At 40.2% G+C, this 25,890-nt stretch overlaps 1 protein-coding gene across 1 annotated transcript in view; it reads left to right on the top strand.

Annotated features, from left to right (window-relative positions):
- Positions 1-23,537, top strand: part of LOC103254964 (ubiquitin carboxyl-terminal hydrolase 31) — a gene marked incomplete at its 5' end in the record, with an annotated part of 28,537 nt that extends 5,000 nt beyond the window's left edge. The window contains 6 exons of the mRNA XM_021709913.1: positions 440-569; positions 5,817-5,936; positions 8,481-8,706; positions 14,257-14,415; positions 15,914-16,066; positions 18,185-23,537. Of these exons, the coding sequence (XP_021565588.1) occupies positions 440-569; positions 5,817-5,936; positions 8,481-8,706; positions 14,257-14,415; positions 15,914-16,066; positions 18,185-19,755 (2,359 nt within the window). The remainder of the gene's footprint in view (positions 1-439; positions 570-5,816; positions 5,937-8,480; positions 8,707-14,256; positions 14,416-15,913; positions 16,067-18,184) is intronic.
- Between the last annotated feature and the right edge of the window lie 2,353 nt (positions 23,538-25,890).

Below are 25,890 nucleotides of genomic sequence, written 5' to 3'. Positions count from 1 at the left end.
CATATTATTCCTTTCCTATACGTTCTCTCTTCTCAACCTCAAAACCTTAGAGAACATTTGTTTGTACTGAGAAAGAAGCTATATATTTATTACCACTATATAGGTTCAGTTTACTTTGATTTTTATTACAGGCCTGTTAATTCTAGTAAGCTATGTCAGAAGCACGTTCTAGATGTAAAGGACAAGAATATATGATTTAATCAGTACAGGCCATGGCTAGTCCCAGAAAAATCAACTCCAAGTTAGTTCTGCAAATAACTTTGTATATAGAGAACTTTTCAAGAACATTTTGGGACATAGAAAGAGTAGATTATTACTTTTGTTTTCTAATACACGGATCTTTTTGGTTATGAATTTATAGCTACTTTTTGAAGCTGTAATAATATTTTTGTGTCTGATTTACAAGATATTCTCTGATAAGTGCTCCCTCCCATTGCAGCTTGTTTGTAAATACTGAGGATGAGTATATCCCTGATGCAGAAAGTGTTCGTCTGCAGAGGGAGCATCATCATCAGCCTCAAACCTGCACTTTATCCCAGTGTTTTCAACTGTACACCAAAGAGGAACGGGTAAGAGGTTGGGCAGTATTTCTTGGGTGCTAAGGATAGAAGGGAGGAGTCATGGCAAGATTACAATGGAGAAACAAATTATGCCCCAGAAAACTCCCCAGGATTTTGCATTTATGTAGCTTTGCACTTGTAATGAATGTCATAGTGCTGTTGCTTTTAGAACTTTAACAAAGAATAGCATAAATTTTTAGGAAACCTTGGTTAATTGCAGTGCTGAGAAATAAATCTCTGTAGTGAGATCTTTTTACTAGTTAATGGTCAGTTTTTTTTTTTGTTTTTTTCCCCCCTGGATTCAGAAGGTGTGTGTGTGTGTGTGTGTGTGTGTGTGTGTGTGTGTGTGTGTGTTCCAGCACATTTTTTCTAGGAAAATAACAAATCAGGAAATTACTCTTGAAACAAGAATCCACAAAAGGGAGCATTAGTTAGATGTGGCTATCCTGATACATTTGTCTGACTGTCCTTACAGTGGGAATGGTCTTATCAGTGTACCAGGAATCCTTCAAATGTAGCGGATTTCAAGTTCAGTTTCCATACAAATCTGATGCTTTCTGCTGACATTTTTCTTCATCTTTTTTTAAACATTTGGAAAATAGGAAAATGAGAGACAAGTCATTCATAGTGTCATCACATTGGAGTAAGATTTTTTTTTTCATTTTCTTTTAGAATTGGGATATACATGCATGTTTGTTACATGGGCATACTGTGTAGGGGTGGGGATTGGGTCTCAGGTGTCCCCTTTCCCAGTTAGTGAACATTGTACCCAATAAGTACATTGTACTCCCCCCCCGCCTTGCTTATTGGTGCTCCCAGTGTCTGTTATTTCCATCTATGTGGACATTTAGTTTCTGCATATGAATGAGAGCATGTGGTGTTTTGTTTTCTGTTTCCGAGTTAGTTGACTTAGAATGGTAATCTTCAGCTCTGTTCATGTTGCTGCAAAGGACATGATTTCATTCTTTCAATTTGGAAGTTTTAAATTATTTCGCTTAGTAACTAAAACAGCGGTTCTTTACTTTTTGTTACTAAGATCACTGGTGCCAGGACCTATTTAAATTAAATGAAATAAAACAAGAAATTCGGTTCCTTAGTTGTATTAACTGCATTTCAAATACTCAGTAAATGGGTGGCTAGTGGCTCCCCTAGTGAATATGCAGGTATAGACAAAAAAGTTCTGTCAGTGCAGATATAAACAGAAAATTGTCAGCAATGCTTTGTACCACTTAGCACAGTGCTTTGCAGATAGTAGGTGCTGAGTAAATATTTAAATGACTGAATGGAGTAGGTGGATAAATATGTTTCTGTGGGTGGGGCCTGGGCCTGTGTAGGTCTCATGCACCTTGAACAACCTTGACCAGAACACTTGGAGTTAATCTAATCCTGTGTTGATGCTTAGGATCATATTTTTGATTGCTAGTTGTTACTCTTCACTCTTTTATATGGGGAATCATGCAATTTTAGATTGGGGGAGACTTTAAAACCTTTTTGTTCTAATGATTGGGTTCTTCTGCCTAATTTCAAACAGGTGATTGTCCACCTGTTTGAATATTTTTCTAATTATGAGATGTTTAGATTAGAGTATTTTTCTAATTATGAGATGTTTGCCTACTCAAGACATTTTTTTTTTTTTAATCAGAGTCTTATTCTGTTGTCCAGGCTGGAGTACAGTGGCAAGATCACAGCTTATTGCAACTTCGACTTGTATTCAAACGATCCTCCTGCCTCAGCCTTCTGATAGCTGGTACTGTAGGCGTGTGTTACCATGCCTGGTGAATTAAAAAAAAAAAATTGTAGAGATGAGATCTCACTATTGTTGCCTAGGCTAGGCTGATCTTGAGTTTCTGTGCTCCAGCAATCCTCCTGCCTTGGCCTTCCAAAGTGCTAGGATTACAGGTGTGAGCCACAGCACCCGACTTACTCAAGACTTTTGACTTGCTACTTTCTCTCTGGATAGCTTTGATGGTGACTGAAATATATCGTTGCTTACTGCAACCAGTGGATGTTCTCTCTCTTTAATTCATTAAGACTCAAAAGTTGTAATTTTATTCTTCTTGTCTATCTTTCAAGTATTTTGTTTTCATCGTCTCAATTTTCTTACCCTTAGGCTGTTCATAGCTAGTTCTTTTAACAATAGCCCTTTTTTCAGAAATATGAAATGTTTTTTCAGTTTTGCACTCAATTATGAAATAGTTAGTTGACTTTGGAACTGGTTGATTGCAGACTCTCTATGGCACCTTGTCCTATTTAGGTTTTTTTTTTGTGTGTGACTTTGGTGATGTTTGAGAATGGCACAAAGCTTAGAGGTGAGGAAACCTACTAGATAATAGCATTGATATACAACAAAACATCTCACTGATCCAGAATGCTAGCAAGATACATTTGAATAAGGGTTCATTTATCCTGTAGATGTTTGTTGAGTATATACTAGATGCTAAGTACTGCTCTAAGTACTCAGGATATAGCAGGGACCAAGACAGACACCATTTTTGTCCATGTGCTGTTTATAGTCTAGATGGGTTAAACCGTAAATAAAGGAAGCAGTGGTACTGGTATAGGAAGGAGCTTGACATGATTCAAAAGCAAAATTGAGGCCAATATGGCTGGAGCACTGGAAGTAGGGAGAAATTGAGACAATATAAGCTCCATGAGAGCAAATACTCTACCTGTCTTGATTACTAAGTTTTTAGCATCTAGAGCAGTCCCTGGTCCACAGAAATGTTCAGTAAGTATGTACTGGAATGAGTGAGTAGTACTTGTGGGCCAAAAAATAACAGGACAGATATAGAAGAGGAGAAGGTATGACTTAGCAGCAGGCTGTATGACATAACTTTGGGGTCTAGTTGTCTGTAAGTTCAGTGCTGATCAGCAGTGCTGTGTGGGTGTCAGCCATTGTCATGCTGCCTTACAGCTACTTTAGAAACAGTGTCTAGTGTTACATGCTTGGTATGTTTAAAAAAAAAAAAAAGAGTGTCCAGGACTCTGATGGTGATAGCACTGTTCTTTTCATTACTTTAAATGTTCATTGTTAAGAGAAAGGCAAACTGGGACATATCCAGGAAGAGTGGGTAGGGAATGGTGCATCTGTAATTCATGACATAGCTGAGTATGTTTTGACAAAGAGATCTTAAGTGGAATCTTAGTTATTTTCAGGAACTGGAAGGGCCATCCTATGGGTGAAAGGGATTGGACTTATTATATGAAAAGCAGAATTTAAAGATTGGAAATTATGAGGAGAGTGATTTTTGCCTTCACATAAGGAAGAACTTTTCAGCAGGCTCTCTGAAAGTGGAAGAATTGCCTGTTGAGATGGGCCCCTTCATTTGCTAGGCAGAGTCAATTCAATGAGGGATGCTTTGATGTGTCTGCAGATTTGGGAACTCTTTTTAGTAGTTTACAGTGAGAGCAGTACACACATCAGAGAAGTGATTTATGTATGAATGTGTGTATGTATTTATTTAAAGTTGGTGTCTCACTTTGTTACCCAGGCTGGAGTACAGTAGTACACTCACAGCTACCACAGCCTGAATCTGCTGGGCTCAAGTGATTCTTCTGTCTCGGTCTTCCAAGTACCTGGAGCCACAGGTGCGCACCATCATGCCCAGCTGATTTTTTTTTTTTTTATTGTAGAGATGAGGTCTCACCAAGTTTGAGACCAGTCTGGTCTCAAACCCCTGGATTCAGGCAGTCCTCTAGCTCCCGCCTCCCAGAGTGCTAGAATTATAGGCATGAACCACTGTGCCTGGCCAAAGAAGTGCTTTAGAAACTATCATAGCAATTAGACATTGTTACAACACTCTCATTGTGTTTTATAAAAGTGTTCATTTATAATATCTTGGAATTTAGACAAACAAAAACCTGCTTCTTTACTATAGGCACTGGGCTGGATGACCACATATGTAGAATGTTAATATGTCATGCAAAGATGTGGGACTTGCCAGATAACATTACAGGTCGTTCCAGTCTTTCTGATTCACTCCCATACACTCCAGCTTCTGTGCAGCATGATTGGGTCTCCTTGTCATTAAAAAAAAAAAAGTTCCCACAGTTCTGCTTCCTTTTCAAGTTACCATACCATTCTTTCTCCTCTTTTCTACCTGAATTTATCATTAGTGGTTTCAACTCTTTTTCACTCACTAACTCCCTCCATCCCTCCAAAACCTCTTGTCGTTTGTCTGACTTTTACATTTTGGTTACTGGTCTCTGAAGTTCTCAGTGGCCCCAGTTAACTCAATTCAGTGACCTCTGCCCAGTCCTTGTTTGACCTCTCTATAGGATACCATTCTTTTCTTGGTATGCATAAGATAAATGCTTTTGATAAAAGGAATACTGATGCTCTGATGATGTCTCAGTTTTGGTGTTTCTCTTAAAAATAGGCATTTCCCAAAATTCAGTCCTTGGTTCCTTCCTCTCCATCTCAGTGGGCATTATCATCCATTCCCAGGGCTCCCCTAACCTCATCCTCCCCTGTTGATAATCCCAGGCCTAATGTATCTTCTGAACTCTGGAGTAGATTAAATCTTTCATCTGTTGGCATCTCTAAATTAGGATGTCCCCATCCTGAAATCCTTCCATGAATAGATGATGTATGTGAATTTAGGGTCTCGGATTGACATTTAGAAAGTTCTTGCTGTTAACAAGAAGGGGAGGATTGTTTGGAGCAGTTTAGTGCGTAGGGGAGAGAGCAGTTAGGAGACTTGAGATCCAGATGCGAGAATAAGAGAGGACTTTGAATTAATGTGGTGTTAGTAGTATGGGAAGGAGGAGACAGGTGTTAGAAAGGTTCACTTTGTATGGATGTGGAGCAGGAGGAAGAGGGAAGGGTTTTGGGGATTAGGATAATCCTGTATGTTCTGCCTTTGGCGGGTGGTAGTGGTGTTTGCTGAGGTTGGACATATGGATGGAGGAGAAAGAGGAACCATGTTGAGGGAAAGGTGATGAGTTGAGTTGTGGTGGGGGTTATGCTGAGTTTGAAGTGTTTCTGTGACATCTAACATTCTTTATAAGTATTTACCTATTTTAGTTGTTCCTCTTTGGGTGATAATCCATTCAGCAAACCAAAATATATTTAGAGTTTGAGTGCCAGTTCTGGCCACTTGAGATTGTGTTATTCCACTGACTGCCATCATCTGCCATTTCCAGAGATAGTCTGAATTGTACCATGCCCTGGCCAAGAAATTAATCCAGTTCCTTCTATCACTTAAGACCTTGCATTAAATGTCTCTTGACAGAGTCATGCTTTTGTGTTTTCAGCTTGCCCCTGATGACGCCTGGCGTTGCCCGCACTGTAAGCAGCTGCAACAGGGAAGCATTACATTGAGCCTGTGGACTCTGCCTGATGTGCTTATTATACATCTAAAGAGATTTCGACAGGTAAGGAAATTCTCTAGCCTAGGGAATAAGCTGTGACCAAGTTTCTCATTCCCCTACTGCTGGGCAGTGCGGGGTTCTTTGGTGTCCCTGTTTGGTTCAGTGATTCCTGTCTGGGTCTATATTTGGGGTCATGTTTTGTTCTTTCCCAAAGTAAAATTGAGCATACTATCACCTTTAAATCCTAAACATTTTACTTCATATTGCAGATATTTTACTTTGTTTTTGAGAGTTTTAGTTCACTTGTAAATGCTGAGCTCAAATTTTGCTATATGCACTTTGGGATTAAAACAGAAATAAGGAGAAATCCTTTCTGGAGGAGGAGGAATTCTATTTCTACTTAATAAAATAACAAGTGTTGACCTGCTCCCAAGGAGCTGTTGTATAGTTGAGAAGATGAATCATATATATACAAAGAAAATCTGTTTTGAGTTGTATTGCTTTGTGAGTCAGTTTTTCCAAAAAGGCTGTCTATTCCCTGAGGTTACGATCGTCCTAGACAGTCCTATTGAAAGAGAGGTAAATGAGAGGTAAATGTTAGCAGAGTCCACAAGGCATGGCTTTGAGAAGGTTAGTATCTACAAGATAGGTTGACTTTACCAGGTCGGGTAGAAGCAGGAGTGCAGGCATGCAGTGTGGCAGAGAGAGTAGTGTGTGCAAAGCCAGGTGGCCCGAGGGAGTACAGCGTGTGCATGAGTCTGAGAGCTGGCCAGTTGGACTGGCTCTCCAGGGGTGGAACAGTGGTGGGACTTGAAGTGGAAGAGGTGGGAGGGTGTTGCTTGTGCAGGCAGACCCTGGTGGTCAGAGTAAGTCTGATGAAGGATTATAAGCAGAGAAGCAGCACTACCAAATGTATGTTTTGCAATGATCATTCTGGCTGTCGTGTGGAGAACAGATTGGAGACTACAAAAATGAAGACAGGGAGCCTGAAGAAGGCCTTTGCAGTCATCCAGGCATGGACTGCTAATGACTTGGAATGGCTTTGCCTGCAGAGGTGGAGGGTTGTTTGGGACTTGCTGAGAAAGTGGAGGTATTGGGGTGACACACACATGGTCCCCAGGGCCGGGGCTTTCACACAGAGGTTTTGGGTTCAGTTCCTACAGTAATGAAGCATGAACATTTGCCTTCCATTGCATACTTCCACTGTGATCTGCAGGTGGAAAGCTGCTCGAGGTTTTGGATTCCAACTTTCTCTGTCTCCTTCCCCAGACACTAATTTCCTTTGCTTTCTGTTTCTTTTGAATGCATATAGTCACCTTTCAGGCAATCTGGACTGAAACCTGCAGTGTCAGTCTTTGACTCCTTTTTCTTGTCCCTCTCATCTATGCAGTCACTTCTTCAGTGTGGCTGTGCCTCTCCATTGACTCCTCTATGCACCTCCTTCTCCCCATTTTTGCTGTTTCCCTACCAGTGTATACTTTTTGTTCGTTTTCAACTGGTCACAATTACAGTATATTTTAACTGATTTTTTTTTCAACTTCATTACTCTCCTCTTTCTGTCATGTTTTATGCACTGCTTATACAATTCTTCACCCACAACTCTGGTGACCTCATCTCTTCCACAAAAGCCTCAGTGTTCCCCCCTTAATTACAAATTCTTCTCTTGATAGATCCATACATATCTTCTTGGGGTGGGCAAATCTGTGCCTGGTTAATTTTTTTTTTTAAGTTCTCGTAGACTGGAAACATGTAGTAAATATCTCTTCTAGTGATGGTTGGATTTCAGAGGATTTCCCTATGGGCTTAATGGAAAATACATTTTTTTTTTTTTTTTTGAGTTGGAGTCTCACTCGGTCACCCAGACTGGAGTGCAGTGGCCTGCAGCCTCGCCTGCTGGGCTCCGGCGATCCTTCCGCCTCAGCCTTCCAAGTAGCCAGAATTACAGGCATATGCTACCATGCCCGGCTGATTTTTTGATTTATTGTAGAGATGAGGTCTCACTGCTCAGGCGGGTCTCGAACCCGTGGGCTCAGGCACTCACCTCGGCCTCCCAAAGGTATAGGATTACAGGCTGAGCCACCAAGCCCGGCTGGAAAATACATATTATACAAGGTTGTCAACTTAGTGAATATATTTAGCTAACTAAGTCATGTGTTAAATTTTAGTGTACTTGTTTGAATAGGTAGGGAGGGAAGGAGCAATGCTTATCAAATAGCTCTTCTGTGCCAGGCACTGTGGTTTGTCCATCACATAGTTACCACATCATTAATTTTCATGTCGCTGTGATACAAGTATCAGGGTAAACTGCCTGAAATTGTCATTTTTGTAAGTCAGAGGCCTAAAAATCCTTTAACAGATAAGAAAATGAAGACTCAGAGACTCATTTGTCCCCTCTATGTAGATACTCATTGGTTTCACATTTAGTGACTAAAACCTGTTCCTCTAGACAGTTAAAACTATTCATCTGTTTCCCTGTTTTGTATGTCTTGGGAAACATCAGATAGGTAACTCAAACCACTTTATCTGATAAAATCCACATTCCACCCTAAACTGATCTGCTGTCTGCATGTATTAAATCACCAGAACTTGTTTTTCTTCTTGCAACAGGAAGGAGACAGACGTATGAAACTTCAGAACATGGTCAAGTTCCCCTTGACTGGCCTGGACATGACACCTCATGTGGTTAAGAGAAGCCAGAGCAGCTGGAGTTTGCCATCCCATTGGTCCCCGTGGAGACGGCCCTATGGACTCGGGAGGGACCCTGAGGACTACATCTATGACCTGTATGCTGTGTGCAATCATCATGGCACCATGCAAGGGGGGCACTACACAGGTCTGCAGTGTGAGAGGCCGTGTGTCTGTGCTGGCGAGTCCTTCAGATGGTTTGCTTGTGACAGGGTGGCCTGGCTTTAGAGCCTCGCTTTCCCTTTCAGTAGGCAGTGTGCCAACTGTGAGGGCAGTTTCCATCTTCTGGCTCTCTGTCCAAGAGCAAATAAACTAAAATTCTTTCCTGTTTTCCTGAGTTGGATCGTCCAATAGTTACCTGACTGAATTGGAGAATGGTGTGTGCACATAGCATTGTCTGGTCAACTGAGGTTTGTTCTTTGTTTAGCTAACTTGCACTCCCCATTTAAGGTTTTGTTCAACTTTCTTGAGGTTCTAGTGGCTTCCTTATTTGGAATGAATGTGAACCACTTTTTTTTTTTTTTTTTTAAAAAGATGTGGTCTTGCTGTGTTTCCCAGGCTGGAGAATAGTGGCTGTTTACAGGCATGATCATAGCTCACTGCAGCCTCGAACTCCTGGACTCAAGCAATCTTCCTGCCTCAGCCTCACAAGAACCTGGGATATAGGAATGTGCCATAGTGTCTGTCTTGTGAACCACTTTAATATTTAAAGTCTTTAAAGTGACTTGGAAGAGTGTTTCTTTTTGTTTTAAGGGTTAAATTTACCTTTTCATTTATAAAAGCAATTATGCTTATCATATGAAATTTAGAGACTAGAGGTAGAAAGAATATCATCATCCATGGGCTTATCACTTAAAGATAACCACTGGTAACATTTTAAAAAATTATGATAAAATGGGCCAGGAGTAGTGGTTTATGCCTATAACCCTACCACTTTGGGAGGCCAAGGCGGGAGGATTGTTTGAGCCCAGGAATTCAGGACCAGCCAGGCAACATAGTGAGATCTTGTCTCTACAAATAATCAAAAAATTAGCTGCACATGGTAGTCCACACCTATAGTACCAGCTACTTGGGAGACTGAGACAGAAGGATTACCTGAGTCCAGCAGGTCAAGGCTATATAGCTGTGATGGCGCCACTGCACCCTGCACTCCAGCTCCAGCCTCGGTAACAGAGTGAGACTCCAACTAAAAAAAAAAAAAATTGTGATAAAATGTACATAATTAATTTTACCATTTTTACCATTTTCAAGTGTACTGTTCAGTGACATTAAGTATATTCACACTGTTATACAGCCATCATCACTATCCATTCTCCAGAACTTTTTTCATCCTCCCAAACTTAAACTCTATCTTTTAAACAATAATTCCCATTTTCCCTTATCCCCGAGCCATGGCAACCATTGCACTCTCTGTCTCTATGTATTTGACTGTTCTAGGTACCTCTTATAAGTGGAATCATTCAGTATTTTTTTTTTAATTTTTAATTTTGAAGATGTAGGGAGTATTTTGTGTGTGTGTCTTATTTTATTTGGCATAATGTCTTTAAGGTTCATCTATGTTGTAGCATGTTTCAAAATTTCCTTTCCTTTTATGGCTGAATAATGTTCCATTGTATATAACTAACAACATAATTTGGCATGTAGCTGACATTCATATAAAATATGTGATGTATACTTCCATTGTTTTTCTGTAAGTTTTTGCAGTTATTTTGCACAACTATGATTATACTGGTGTTCTTTGTTCAGATGAGAATTTATTGAACCCTTCACATCTAACTTGCACTGGGCTCTTTAACAGTAGAGATGAATAGGTCCCAGCCTTTGTCTTCCAGGAATGTAATCAAGTAGGGGGAGATGTAGGTACAAACACAATTTAGAAAGAGAAGTGACATGTAATAGGTTGTGTGGTGGAGACTTGAACAGTGGGTGGAGGCAGGGACCATGGGAGAAAGTGGTCAGAATGTGCTGGAAGGATAGGAGAAGCTGATGGGGTTAGGAACCTGCTGCCTATACCTCAGCACCCTATGGGCCTGTGGGGTGGCTGGACAGGTAAAAAATCCAGAATTAGAGATACACAGTGAGGCATGAGTGGCATGTGTGTTCTTCTGCATCCTGATCTTCAGAGTCAGTATTGTAACCTAAGCATTTTGACATTGGCACTTTTTATAAGCACTGTTTTTAATGACCACAGAATATTCTGTTGATAGACCTCTGATGTTATATAACCATTCTCCATTGCTGAACATCTGTATTGTTCCTGGTTTTTAACTTTTAGTGTATCACTGATAATTATCTTTGTGCACATTCACTTTTTCTGAATTTTAATTCTTTCTTGCCTTGAGTTTGAGTCTCAAATATGGAATTCCTGGGTTTAAGGGCATGCATGAACCTTTAGGAGTCTAAGCAGATTCAGGATTTCGTTTATTTATGTGAGGGTTGGTGTGAGGGTAATACCATTAACTTGGTTATCTGTGTGGGTAGCCAGGACTTGGATTTCTGCATCCTTCACACTCAACATGTTACACATGTATACTTCTCAGGGACTTTCTTTCTTCATTAATTTAGTGGCTTCTGCAACAAGACCCCAGAATGCTGGTGCTGACCATTGATTTTTAAAGCCAGGAGAGGTGGAGGAGGGGTGGACTTTTGCAATCCCTGGGATTCTTTTCTTCAGCAGATGGCCACGAACCTCTCTCCCTGTCAGCATGGTGAAGGACTCTGTCGGCCTTCCCAGCCCTTGCACACTCACTCTTTCAACCTACTCTGTTCTCTCTCAGGACGGCAGGGAAGATTACTGGATACAATAATCTTTTACTTTCAAAACGCTTTTAGTTCAAATTCTTTAAATATTTAAATGTTGCAGATAGCAGTTGTTTGTGAGAGGAATGATCCCAGCTTTGAGTGTATCTCATAGTGGAGCAATTTAGATTGCCTCTACTTGTCCTAGGAAGCACTTTCAAGGAGAAAAGAAAGATAGGCGAGTTTAAAAGATGCTCTAACTTCATAGAAGACAAAAGTTAATATTAATTAAGTGTTTAAATATATTTTACCTTGTACTTTGGTCTGAACTAAAGTTAAATGATAATACTAACTTCGGTATCTTACGTGTTTTATATTTCCATTTGATGGGGGCTATGTATAGATATTATATCTAGTTGGATTTTTACTTTTGTGACATTATTAGTCATATCTGTATTCTTTAATACTGAGTGACGGAATCACGTACTCATGGACTATTAGAATGGAAAGGGACTTGGAGGTAATTTAATTTCACTAATTACCTGGTGTAGCAGTGCCTCTGCCAGCATTCTCGACTCATGTTAATCCAGCTTCAGCTTTGGTAAAGCATGGCATCTTTCATTTATAACATCTCAGGTAAATAGAGACTGACTTGGTATGTAGTTTCTAGCAAGAAATTGTTGGAAAAAAGTAAGAGTGCTAGATTTTAGCTTATAGAACAAAACCTGGAAAATGCCTGAAAACCCCCAACTACCCAGGGGGCAGTACAATTTGGTAAAAGGAGCTTGGGTTAGAAGCTAGACACATCTTCCTAGTCTGAGACCTTGGGCACGTAACCTTACTCTAATTTGGCTACCACATTAGTGAGCCAGAAGTAAGCATGACCTAAGGGACCCATTACCTAGAGGTGCTTAGATATTTTCTGTGTTATTTTCCTTTCCCATACCTAGTGCATACCATTCCTTTTCTGGTATATAAAATATTTAGAGTACATTTTAAATACTTTCAGCATTGTTGAATTAAAGATACTCTGTTTTTAAGTTTTCATTTGGAATGTTTATTTTGATTTTCTATTTTGCACTAGTTCTAACTATAATTAATGGTGTGTTTATGGCTAACTTGTGTAAGGATTCGAGAACAATGCTTCTCACACCATCTATGATGTGAGAATGTGGGAATTTAAATTCCCAATTCTTCTTGAATCAAAACTTTTGTAAAAATGCAATAAAAATGCCAGACTATCACATTGCTGTAAAAGTTTTAAGATGCTTATCTCCGATTATGATGCTTTTCTTGTGAACTTGTATCAGTCTCTGTGAGCCAAAATTTGAGTAGCATTGACCTAGACAATACTTCAGAAAATAGTGCTAGGAAGAAAAGCAAGTAGAATTATTTTGTAAATTGATGGTTTACCCATTAATGAATTACTGTACTGGCTGTTTCCATGCTGTGACTGAGAATAGGCCATCCTGAAGAGGAACAGGCTGAAATGAGCACAAGGTTATTCTGTTTCTTCTATCCTCAGCCGTGTCCCCACTCACCATTCCAGAATAGCAGCCACTCACCAGCTAAGTAATTTGTAAAAAGTCTGAACTGATGCCATTGGCCAAACAATTGCTGCTTTTTGTATATCTCCATTTGCTGCTTATATCTTCATTTCTCCCTTTCTGGTGCTGGCGAGTCCTCAGCTGCAAATGACTTCTCTGCCTACATTCATAATATTCTTATTCTGCTTATCTTTGTGGGGGGACCTGTCTGATGTAGCCCTTCCTCGCCTGAGTCCCCTTCAACTCTTAAGGGTTCATACTTGCAGAAAATGGTTGTGGTCTATTGAGGGAGTCACTCCTGGTGCCTCTCAGGATCTTATATGTCCTGCCCCTAGAGCTGTAGTGAGTCTGTTCCAGCATTCAGCTAAATATTCTAACGCCTCATTTATTCTCACCCCAATAAATGGGTATTTTTAGAAAATGTGATAATTACCTTTCTGAATCAAGTGTATAACACCCCTTGATATATTCTTACAGGATGACTTGGCTTCATGAACTCTAGTTTTTGATGGTTTCTTGCTGGTACTTTATTTCTAGTTCATGCTTAGAGTTTGAATTGGAGAGAAGACCTTGTGTGTTTACAAATTCATATGTTCTCAGTTTATTAGGGAACTTCCATGGAGCGTTGTTTGTGCTCCCTTCCGAGGGAAGCAGGATAGGGTAGGGGTTTAAGTGCAAGCTCAAGGACTAGATAAACCTGGAATGAGGCGGGATCTGCCTTTCACCAGCTGCATGACCTTGGGCAAGCTGGTTAGTCTTTTTCAGCCTCTGAAACTTTTAAGTTTAATAACAGAAATAAAATTACAGGAATTAAATGAGATACTTGATATATAATAAGTATTAAACAAATGCTGTCTGCTGCTGTCATTAATATCATTATTTCTATTCATATTATTTTCCATCTCTTATAGACACTAAAATGTTGCAACATGCTTAAATCAGGGTTTTTTAATCCTGACCCTGTTGACATTTTGGCTGGATAATCCTTTTTGGGTAGGGGGTGCTGTCCTGTGCAGTGTAGGATATTTAGCAGCATCCCTGTCCTCTACCCACTAGATGCCAGTAGCACCCTCTTCCCCTCCTAGTGTTAAAATAAAAAATGTCTCTATTCATTGCCAAATGTCCATTGCAGAGCAAAATTTACCTGACTGAGACCCACCGGTTTAAGTAAGTATATTGTATTTTCTAAGATGAAATGGAACTGTATCTACTTGGAATAGTTTGAAATTTCTCAAAACATTTTGCCTGAGTGATATGGAATTTGGAATTTTTAAAAATCTCTTTTTATTTTACTATATGCAGCCTTTAAAAATTACTGAATTAATTATATAAACCCAAGAGATGATGTCTATGAGTAGAAAGGAATGGCTGGTACAGCCTCCCCAGTGCTGATGGTGTATTCTTTTTGACAGCGTACTGTAAGAACTCTGTGGACGGTCTCTGGTATTGCTTCGATGATAGTGATGTGCAGCAGCTGTCAGAAGATGAGGTCTGCACACAGACGGCATACATCCTCTTCTACCAGAGGCGGACAGCCATCCCATCTTGGTCAGCAAACAGCTCAGTGGCAGGTGAGATTGACTTGAGTTCTTGGGCAATTTTTTCTAGAACAGACGATTGTAATTCATGGTCCAGAGGACCTCTCCTGAAGGTCCCATTACTCTGTCAGGCTGATCAGATTAATTTTTGCATTTCCATTTAACTTGGAAACCAAAATGATTGCAGTGTAGGAAATGGTGGTGGAATGTGAGAAGAGCTGTGAATCAGTGAGAATTCATGCGAGGGGCTGGGAGGTAGGACCTGGCTCGCAATGTTTGCCTGCAGGATATATGCACGATGGAGCTGAAAAGCAGCATGACATGCCACCCTTTTTTCCTGGGTTATCTTGGATCATGTCCCATTTGAACCATGTAGTTATCATCTATAATATGGGTGTAATAATAATACCTACCTCATTGGGTCATTGTAAACATCTTATTAGCTAAATGCATGTTAAAGCATTTTGTAAAGGGTAAAGTGCCATCATTAGAAATAGTCAATTTTTTCAATAAGAACATTGCCTATTCTGGTGGGGGGGATTTAATAACTATAATAATATTAGATGACTTGAGTTTAGTCTGATGGGATTCATCCTGTTGTGTTTAATAAATGTGGGGACCAGTACCTCCACACACGATATGGATACAGCCACACTTACTCCAGGAGATGTGTACTTCCTAATGCAGAGTTTGACTTTAAGAGAATATGTAAGAATACAGAAGTCTGGAACATGGTAATTTGTGATCAGGTTAGAGAATATTATCCTTGTTCCTCTTGAAGCTTGGGATGGCTGAATTCAAAGCAGCTAAAAGGTAGCATCTCTCAAGCAGAGTGACCCTTGCTAGGTTCAAACCCCACTTGTTATGCAGCCACTCATTCACTTAACAGAAAGTGTGAACTCCAGTGCTCTTATGCCTCCAGTCAGTGCTTTCCAGAGTCTGGGATATGCTCAGAAATACTTTCTTGAGATCTGTTTGAGACAGTCATGCTGCTTCATGTACTCAATTTTGAGAGCAGTTTCAATTGCCCTGATAAATATTTAAGGGCATTCCTGAAGCAGACAGGATAGATTAACACATTGGGGTGTGAGTGTGTTATTAATATTATGAAGATAGTTAAATTTCCGTAAAACAATGAGGCTAAGAAAAAAACAGTACACGTTTATTCTTTCTCTTCTCTTCGTGTCAGAAATATTACTCCAAATGCCTGGCATGAAGGTGCTTAATAAATATCTGTAGAATATGTGAATGATTGTTCAGTTCTCTTACCAATTCACGAGATGCAGACTTTGCATTATGATGTATTAATTCCTGTATTTGCATTTTATTACTATAAACACATGTGTGTGGAAGTCCGCCTTCCATGCTGTCTAATCTTAACTGGAGATAATTGGGCAGGCACAACTTGACATGGGGTCTGGGAGTTAATGCTGACCTGGGGTGAGGGCATCATCCCTCCCAGCTTACCTCGCAGCACGTTTATGGGGGTGTGAAGGGTGCCTGACTTCTGTGCCCACTTTCTCCTCTGCAGGCTCCACAAGTTCCTCCTTGTGTGAACACTGGGTGAGCCGGCTCCCGGGGAGCAAGCAAGCCAGCGTGACCTCTGCGGCATCCTCCAGACGCACCTCCCTGGCCTCACTTTCTGAGTCCGTGGAGATGGCTGGAGAAAGGAGTGAAGATGATGGTGGGTGTGGGTTTCGGTGACAGATTTCCAAAGTGGCAACTCACAGATACACAACAGTGTCCCTCATGTTTTGCCTAGGAACTAAGTCCCAAGGAGATGGTGGGAGGACTCAAAGGGAATTGCAGAGAGTGGGTTACACCTGAAGAGTAACATTTTATATAAATGGAATAATTCGCTTTTCCTCTGTGGCCTAAGACTTTCTCCTTCTACTTCATTATTTTCTACTTTAAGGTCTAGTGTAGAGGCTGGAGCTTTAACTCTGTATACTGTATATATGTATGTGTGTGTATATGCGTGTGTGTATATAAATATATTTCAAAGTGCTCTTTAAAATACTCAGAATATCAACGAGCTCGGAGAGGTGGTGCTTTGCCTAGGGCTCCCTGGTGCAGAGTTGGGTTGCAGGCTGACTGGAGGCTCCTGGCTCGCTTTTCCTCAGGAACACCTTGCCTCTTCATCATGCTGCTCCCCATGGAGAAGTTGTGGAATGTTACAGAAGCATGTAGAACAACAACTGTTGTCTTTGTTTGGAGGTAGTAAAAATAGAATATCTGATAAAAATTAAACTCTGACTTTTAAAAAAATTTGCTAAACTTTCACTTATCGCTTAGGAAATGGCAGGACAGACTTTGGTTCTGACAAAGACCTAGGTGATGTGAGAAGGATCAGGCAGCCAAAGCACTGAGAGCTGGAAGGAGGAGACACTGAGCTCAGCTTCTATAATGAGCACAGTGACTCATCTTCCAACAAGTCTCACACTGCAGCCAGCATTTCAATCACTATAATCTGCTTCTAGTGGTGATAGATACTTCTGAGAAAATGAAGTAAAGTTGAAATTGCAGAGGTCTGGAAGAAGAGTACCAGACGAGGAGGTCTGCACTATAGCTCTAGCTCTGCATCTCTTCTAGCTTGTCGCTTCTTTATTTGTAAAATAAGATTACTGAATGATAATTGCCAAGCTACTTCCAGCTCCTCACATTTTATGAAAACCAGACTAGTGTGCCTTTGCTTGTTTTGATAGAAGTTATTTTCAACACAGGTTTTAAACTTGGAATTCACAGTCATTTTAACAATAAACCTAGATATGGTGTAAACAGGGTAGTTGGCAAAATCAATATCCTCTTAAGCATGATCATCATATAATGGTGCTAGGTGGTGCCCACAGAGCCCATCTCTTAGGATCTTGTGCAGACAGAGTTTTATAAATACTGTAACTACAGCATCAAGTATGTATAGAATTGAATTTAGAATTTTTTTGGAATTTTAAGCTGCTCCACATAGGAATATATGGTTCTAATTATGGATATTTTCTTTGGAAGATTTAAGTTACTCAGGAGAGGAGTGTATTGTATCCAAATATCTTTCATTCTTTCAGTTGATCCACTTTTATAGGCAACAATTACAAGCCAATTCATGTGTGATATTGAGTGGGAGTCTGGGAGTTTTGGGTTCTAGGATTAGCTTTGCCTTTAATTATTTGTGTAATCTCAGTCAGTGACTTCACTTCCGTGAGCCCCAAAAATCAGATTGAACGCCAGTGTTGTAGATACACAGAGCAAACACTCAGCATAGTAAGGTGAGGAAGCTGGATCAATAGCTCACATTTAGTGAGCCTCAGAGGAGTACCAGGTACCCTGTTGGGCACAGGACTCCTAATTTTATTCAGTTCTCACAATAGCCCAATGAGTTAGACCAAAGGTCAGCAATACAGCCTGCTGTCAGTTTTGTAAATAAAGTTATTTTTTAACACAGCCATGGCCGTTTGTTTCTGAGTCACCTGTGGCTGTGTTCATGCTGCCATGACAGAGTTGAGTGGCTGGCCTGTCACTCTCTGGACCTTTACAGGAAAAGTTATGCCAAACCCCCATGTAGAGCAAGGGAGTAAAGAGGATCGTTTGTTGATTCCTGAGTTAGAATGTCCCTATTTTGTAGATAAGAACTGGGTTCAGAGAAGTTGAAGTCACATGGCCACTCCTTGATCCCACACAGGCTGACTGAAGGTCATAATCCTGTCATTCCATGAGACTTATTCCATGAGATATTCCATTCAATATCATAAGATGTTACTAGAACGTTTTTGCTGGTTTTGCTTAACAGTATTCTCTCTGCTATATTCAGGAGGCTTTTCAACTCGACCATTTGTGAGAAGTGTCCAGCGTCAGAGTCTGTCATCTAGATCTTCTGTCACCAGCCCCTTAGCCGCCAATGAAAATTGCATGAGACCTTCTTGGTCTCTGTCTGCTAAGCTGCAGATGCGCTCCAGCTCTCCATCCCGATTTTCCGGGGACTCTCCGATTCACAGCTCTGCTTCCACTTTGGAGAAGATTGGGGAGGCAGTGGATGACAAGGTCTCCATCTCTTGCTTTGGTAGCTTGAGGAACCTTTCTAGCAGTTACCAAGAACCATGCGATAGTCACAGTCGTCGTGAGCACAAGGCTGTTGGCCGGGCCCCCCTGGCTGTCATGGAAGGTGTGTTCAAAGATGAATCAGACACTCGCAGATTGAACTCCAGTGTTGTAGATGCACAGAGCAAACACTCAGCACAAGGGGATCGCTTGCCCCCTGTCTCTGATCCGTTTGATAACAATAACCAGATTGCTTATGTGGATCAGAGTGATTCTGTAGACAGCTCTCCAGTCAAAGAGGTGAAACCCCCAAGCCACCCAGTCTCACTTGCAAAGAAACCAGAGAGCACAACCAAGAGATCCCCCAGTTCCAAAGGCACTTCTGAGCCAGATAAAAGCTTGCGGAAGGGGAGACCAACCTTGGCAAGCCAGGACTCATCTCTTTCAAGTACATCCCCTTCTTCTCCTCTTCCTGTGAAAGTTTCTCTAAAACCTTCCCGCTCCCGCAGCAAAGCAGACTCTTCTTCCAGGGCCAGTGGACGGCATTCGTCCCCTGCTCCTGCCCAGCCCAAAAAGGAGTCATCCCCCAAATCTCAGGACTCCGTGTCATCTCCTTCACCACAGAAGCAGAAATTAGCTTCTGCCCTCACGCACACTGCTTCCTCCACATCTGCCAAAAAAGCCTCGGTTCCTGCCACAAGAGGCCCCTTCCCTCCTGGGAAGAGTAGGACTTCAGACCGGAGTTTAAGTAGAGAGGGCTCCAGACAAAGCCTGGGTTCAGACAGAGCCAGTGTCACGTCCACCTCCAAACCCAACTCCCCTCGGGTGAGCCAGGCCAGAGCTGGAGAGGGCAGAGGAGACGGGAAGCATGTCAGGAGCTCCTCCATGGCCAGCCTGCGCTCCCCTAACACAAGCATGAAGTCTGGTCTGAAGAGGGACAGCAAGTCTGAAGACAAAGGGCTGTCCTTCTTCAAATCAGCCTTGAGACAGAAGGAGACCCGGCGGTCGACTGATCTTGGCAAAACAGCTTTGCTCTCTAAAAAGGCTGGTGGGAGCTCTGTTAAGTCAGTCTGTAAGAATGCCATGGATGACAAGGCAGAAAAAGGCCACCAGCCTCCAGGTTCCCAGCAGCCAAATGCGAATGCAGTTGGGAAAGAGCAGCTTGTCTCCAAGGACCCTGCTTCTGCTAAACTTTCCCTGCTGTCTGCTCGCAAATCCAAGTCTTCCCATCTAGATTCTGGAGTCACTTCTTCTCCTGGTGGCAGGCAGTCTGCTGAGAAATCCTCAAAAAAGTTATCTTCTAGCATGCAAACCTCTGCACGGCCTTCTCAAAAACCTCAGTGATATTTCTGCAATCCAAGTGTTTTACCTGTAAAGATGTTTATTTATTTAGAACCCCTCTCCTCCCACTAAAGCCCTCTATGCTTTGTTTTGTATTTTTTGGGTCACGTGCCTGACTGTGTGTGTGTGTGTGTGTGTGTGTGTGTGTGTGTGTGTGTAGAATTTAATTGCAAGTTGTTAAAAGCGTCGCCTTATTCTGCCATTGAACCAAATAACAGCCATAGGCATAGCATTGATACCCAGCTAACTGGAATAACTATAGACAATACCCTGGATGGTCCCTTTAGCAACTGTACATATTTCTTTCTAGAGACTCTAATGACTTTCATTGGACATGAGGGTTTTGAAACCTGTGAACCAGTTAAGCTGTCATTAATACATAGAAGGATGGATTATTTGACTTGGGCTTCTTCTGAGCAGGATTTGTCCTTACTGTGGATTGTCGGGTGGTACCAGGAGCTCTAAAAACTGTGACACTAACAGTGAAACAAATAGAGGAAAAAACTGTTGCTTTCTGCACTTTTGCCCCATCTACCAAGTCTTTGTAAAGGGCAATATTTTAACACTAATGTTTCTCAGGTATATACTCAGCTAGTCTAGGACACATGTGCATCAGTACATGGATTAAAGAGGAAGGTGACATGTGGGTGACTGTCATTTTTCCTGTTGCCACGCGTAGGTATTTTAGAGGAAGAAATGAAATCTTTCACTACCTTCACATCTCCAGAGGTGTGTTTACCATAACCTGTCATGACTCTTGGGATATGTCCTAAGATGTGGCAGACTGGATAGCCAAGAAGCCAGTCACTAGTAGTTAATTTTTTTTCCTTCTAAATTTAATAGCTAAGGCTGTTAGATTTTGCACTGTAGTAGAGCAGTTAACACCTTTGACAGATTCCTGGGAAAAAACGGACTCTAAACTGAGTTAAAGAATTGATACCATTTTCCTTCTCTGGTGTTCCTTTTTTCTGTTAGAAGCTGAATGCTCCATGCTGCCCCCATGTCTGTGTGCTTGTGTTTCCTTGTCTTAGAGCTTGGAGAGGAAAGAAATTGCCTCTTGCCATAAGTCAGTGATGCTGTGTTGAAGTGATATGTGACAAGTATTACCTTGCACTTCAGATCCTGCCTATCAGTCTTAGTTAGGACTGCTTTCCAGTAACTCATTTATTTCTTCCTTGTGCTTAAGGTTTAATCTTATGGCTGGAACTCACAAGCAGGATTTGGAGTATGTTCTGTCTGGCAGTGGCAGGGCAAATTGCATTTTTTATTAAGAAAAAGGGAAATCTCATCGATAAGCAAGATATATACTTTTTCTAGTTTTTGGGAAGTCTCCTGGCAACACTTTTATGCTCAATTTTTTATTTATTTATTTTTTTTCTTTATCTGTGTTTTTTTTTTTTAATGTCAAGAGACTCATGATCCTGATACTCTTTGAATAGCATTTGTCACTTTTCCCTGAACAACAGCATGCTAAGTTTTTTTTAAAAATTTTATTTTTTGCATATTCTGCTTGTGTATATATACTATTAACCTTTTCTGTCATAGACTCTTCAAGTTATTCCTGAACTCATGGTGCACAGATCCATGTATAATCTCCCTTTTCAGTATTGTTGTGTATGAAGTAACATATATATATATATATATATATAGCTATGAATTCTGCACTGCCTTTTTTTTTTTCTTTTCCAAGAATACCTCTTGGGAAATGTTTTTAGTAGGTTATTTTAAAACTTTATTTTGCTGCTAACTTGAGCATTAACTGGTAACTTGCAAGTCTGGAGGCCATTTATGTTGAGGGCAGCTGGAATTTTAGACCTTTGGCAATATTTGAGACTTAACGCTTTCAGCCTTGTGAAAGTTACCATATGCTCCATGAAATCCACTGAACGTGAGCCTATTGCCCATTGCACTCAGTCTTCTACTCGCCACTTCACTGGGTGTCCTTGTCTCACTGTACAGATGTTGATGGCTTCCAGAGCAGCATTACCCTCTGCTGCTGCAGGACAACTGCAGTGGCTGGCTATCTTCCATACTATCATTGCTTCCCATGGCATATTGACAGCCTGATCAGTGTTAGTCACCACTTTAGGTTTTTCTGTATCACTTTTATTTCCTGAAAAAGATGTACCAAATGTGAGATCTTCAGTGTCAGGAACTGGGTATTGTCTAATTTGAACATCTCATCTTTGTTTAATATAGGTAGAACCCATTTTAGATCAACCATCTGAAACTCTGAAACAGGATTATAGTTTGATTAGAGGGGTTTAATAACACTTTTTTTCTATAGTCAGTTAAGCATTAATAGAAACTAGTCTAATTCTAATGGTAAATATTTTTATTCTTGAGTCCTCTAGGAGTGAATTTTTAAGGATGTCTAGTGTCTTTAAAAAAATAAAGCCTCTATAAATTCCTTTAATTTTCCATGGGATTGAGAAATAAAATTTCAGTATCTATAAACTGTCTATGGAGTTTAGTCCTTGTTTCAGATTTAAATAGATAAAAATATCAGGAAGTATTTTAGCATTTTCTAGGTATCTCTAAGCTATTTTATTTCCATGGTTGATAAACAGTGAAAATTCCATCTTTTCTAACTACTAGGTACAACCTTGAGCCACAAAAAAGGATATTCTGCCCAAAAGTTTGGAAGTACTTTTTGAGGTGTGAAGTATCTCATGGAAAAACTGTTACTTGGTTCAATTCAGTTCTTTCGTAGAGTTTGGGACTAGGTATTTGTTTTTTTAAATTTTCCCGATATTTGACACAATGAATATGAAATGAATGTGCTTTGGGGTTAAAAATCACCTGCTGCATTTTGGGTTTTTGGTTGGCAACCAGATGGACCTGATTAGAGCAGTCATTTCTTGCTAGGTATAAATTAATCACCAATAGTAGTGTTGCATCTGTAATGTTTGTTTGCTTTAGAAAATGTTTTATTCTTGATGTAAATGTACAGTGCATTGAGGCTGTATTATTCTTTAAGACAGCCCTATACTTTGCCTTTATAATAATCCCTTAGATAATGAGGAAGCACAAATAAACAATTAAACTCTGGTCATCTTAGACCATCTCCCACCCCTCTATATTTTCTGATCCTAAAAGCAGCCTAACTGAAAGTTAGTAATAAATAAGCCGGACCAATAGAAATGGATGTGGGAGTCTTTGTGGTATGGTAAAATATTATAATTATCTGTGAGGCTGCCTTACATTCTTTTGCAATCGTTTTCTCATCATTCATTCATTCTGCAAACATTCATTGGGGCCTGCTTTGTGCACAAAGGCAAGCTGACAGCTTCAGGAATTTGCTGTAGCCAAGGAACCCTGGAAGCATAGCCCCTTAAGCAGGGCATGCAGTGTTGTCCTAAAGGGAGTGACAGTTCTCCTGAACAGAAAGATCAAATGGATTCTGGTCAGTTGGGCAAGGCTTGTAGTTCTCTTGAGCAAGTCTGGTCTGACTGGAGACCAAAAGTGCCCTTCTTCATCTTTCAAGACGTTGTACCACTTACATCCACTGTTTGAGATTGAGCTGTCTGCTCTTTAGGGTAGAAAATCCATTGCACATTGACTATACATTAGAATTTGGTCATCATGTTTGAATGAGATGGAAGTGGGGTTTTTTTTGTCTGGGGTGGGATTGGGAGGGAAATATCATCCCTCTAAAATAACCATCATGAAAAAAAAGCAGAAGTATGTAAAGGTAACAGTAGTGGCAGCCTTTAGGGAAACTGGCATAGAGCAGAGCTGTGAACAAAGCTCATTTATTTGAAATAAACATGTTTTTAAAAGTAGATGGGCATCTGATGTTACATTTCATTTTGACACATTACTAAGCAGCTGAAGTTATGCAGGTTATTATAATTATTGGATACAAAGGTAACTAGTGTTTCTGAGTTGGACTTTTGAGATAGTATGTAAATCATAAGCACAGTTTCAATAAAACATATATTCTGGAGGCACACGGAACTTTGGGGTTGAGAAGGGTAAAATCTGCTGACAAACCATTGCCTATCATAAACATAAACACAAAAAGTAGCTGTTACTATACAGGCTGTCTTTAATTTCATAAAGGATATGTTATTGTTGAATGCATATTTTGGGGAGAAATCCAGAGCTTTTCTTTAAATGAACACTCAGTGTCTCACACTGCCTTTTATTCAACTTTCAGAGTGTTTGTTTTTGCAGCTGCATTTTGAGCATGACTGATTATTTTTTCCCCCAAGTAATGAAAACAATTTTTGCATGGCCTCCATGTAACCCAGAAAGCATGCTCTTAATTCCTATGCAAGCAAAAAATACAGACTACACTAAATGTTAAGTTAAAAAACAAAGCCAACTCTTAGATTAGCTCTATTTTTAAATTTGTAATTTTTAAAATGTAGCTTAATCATCATTGTAGAAGAGCATAAATGTGGTTTCTTGTTTTGCTTTGCATACTATATTTCTCTGCCGATTTTTTTGATCATTGGTGAGATTGTATATAAAATAAGTATTTTGCAAACAGGATTGAAATTGAATATGTTGAACATACATCATTGGTTTATATACTATATTAAGCCTGAAGATTTTCCTAAAGTATTTTGTTCTAAAAATAACCTGCCATTTTCTATAGATTTTAATTTTTTATATCTTCTAGGGTCAGATTGTGGTCACAAGGAAAGAACGTGGCTTCAAATAGTGCTAACAATTTAAAAATGCTTTTATAGAGACTTAGAGCTGTTTTGGAAAGCTTTGGACCTTCCCAACCACTGGTCACAATAAAGCTAAGCCCATGGAATTGATGGTAGTGTTGTACAGTGGATTAGGTTCTAGATCAGTTTCACATCCATTTAAAACCAGTGTTTTCCAACTTTGGGGAGGAGTTCATAGCTGATTTGAGAGGCTTTTTGAGTCTCACACATGTACTCTCCCCAGTATTATTTTAAGCCTTTTCTAAATGATTTGTCTGAGATTGTGAAGCCCAACATTCACTAGAAGCATATAGGGAACTTTTAAAAATAAGGTGCCTGTGTCCCACACCCAAGCTTCTGATGTAATTAGTCCCAGGAATTAGCATATATTTTGAAGCTCCTGGGTATTTCTAATTTATAGTCCGAATAGTGATGCATTGTCCCTTCACTGAGAATTATGGTGAGAATCACTGCCATATGAAGTCCAGGAGTGATTCCTATTTCTCAATTGTGTTGAAGAGGCAAAAAAAAAAAAAAAGTACTACTGATGTCAAATTTCTGTTTGCAGTCTGGGATCCTTTCTGATGACAGCCTGATTTGGTAGCTTGGAGCATTTGTGGGTAGCCCAGTACTTGCTAGTCTGGTAGGAATTGGTGGTTTTAGTTGCTGGAACAGGCAAAGTGCCCTGGGGTGGGGGGCGGGGGGCGGGTGTTGAGTCCTTCCCTAGACCCAAGGGAGATTAAGGAAGTCACTCCAAGTTAGAAAATGTTAAAGGAGAAAATAGCAACTTTTCTAGCCTGGGAAAACCTGTCCCTGCTTTGGATAGAATGATTGCCTTTTTGTAATTGTAACAGCAAACCCAGGCTGCCACTGATTTTTCTGCTTAGCTCATTCCCTACTATAGTCAATTCTTTTTTAGTTGGAAAATCAAAGTGAAACATTTTATTTAGAGTCTTTTTTAAAAATCTTCTTTGCTATTTTTAATGTTTTTAAAAATCAAGTAATACGCCCCCCCAAATTTGGCATTATATATTACCTATAGAGGTAAATACAATTTAGTTTTAATCTGTGGTGAGATGAATACACTACAACATTTTTAAAAAGTAGTCTGTTCAGACGGTTTTATCCTGTTGAGCATTATGCTGCCTACAAACACACACACACACACACACACACACACACACACACACACACACACACACACAATTTACCTGGTGTTTTCAACATTTTAAAGAATAAAGATATAAGTAAACATCCAAGTTGGAAATGCTTTTTTGGAAAGGCCAGCCAGAGTCATGATGTCTGTAGAATTATGAAAATGTATTCCCTCAGTGCTATTCTAAATGGTGTGGTGTCATTATTCCAAATAGGTAGGCAGTCATGGTATTTTCAAAGTTGGAGTTCTCTTTGTAGGCCTTTTGTATTCCACAGAGGTTTGCTCACCACCCGTGCCTCTCACCGTTGGTTAAAATTG

Source organism: Carlito syrichta, unplaced genomic scaffold (genome assembly GCF_000164805.1).
Source record: "Carlito syrichta isolate Samal-C Ts95f unplaced genomic scaffold, Tarsius_syrichta-2.0.1 Scaffold287699, whole genome shotgun sequence".
In the NCBI taxonomy this organism is placed as follows: Eukaryota; Metazoa; Chordata; class Mammalia; order Primates; family Tarsiidae; genus Carlito; species Carlito syrichta.
The sequence above is the reverse complement of the archived record's forward strand: the minus strand, read 5'-3'. Positions and strand labels throughout refer to the sequence as shown.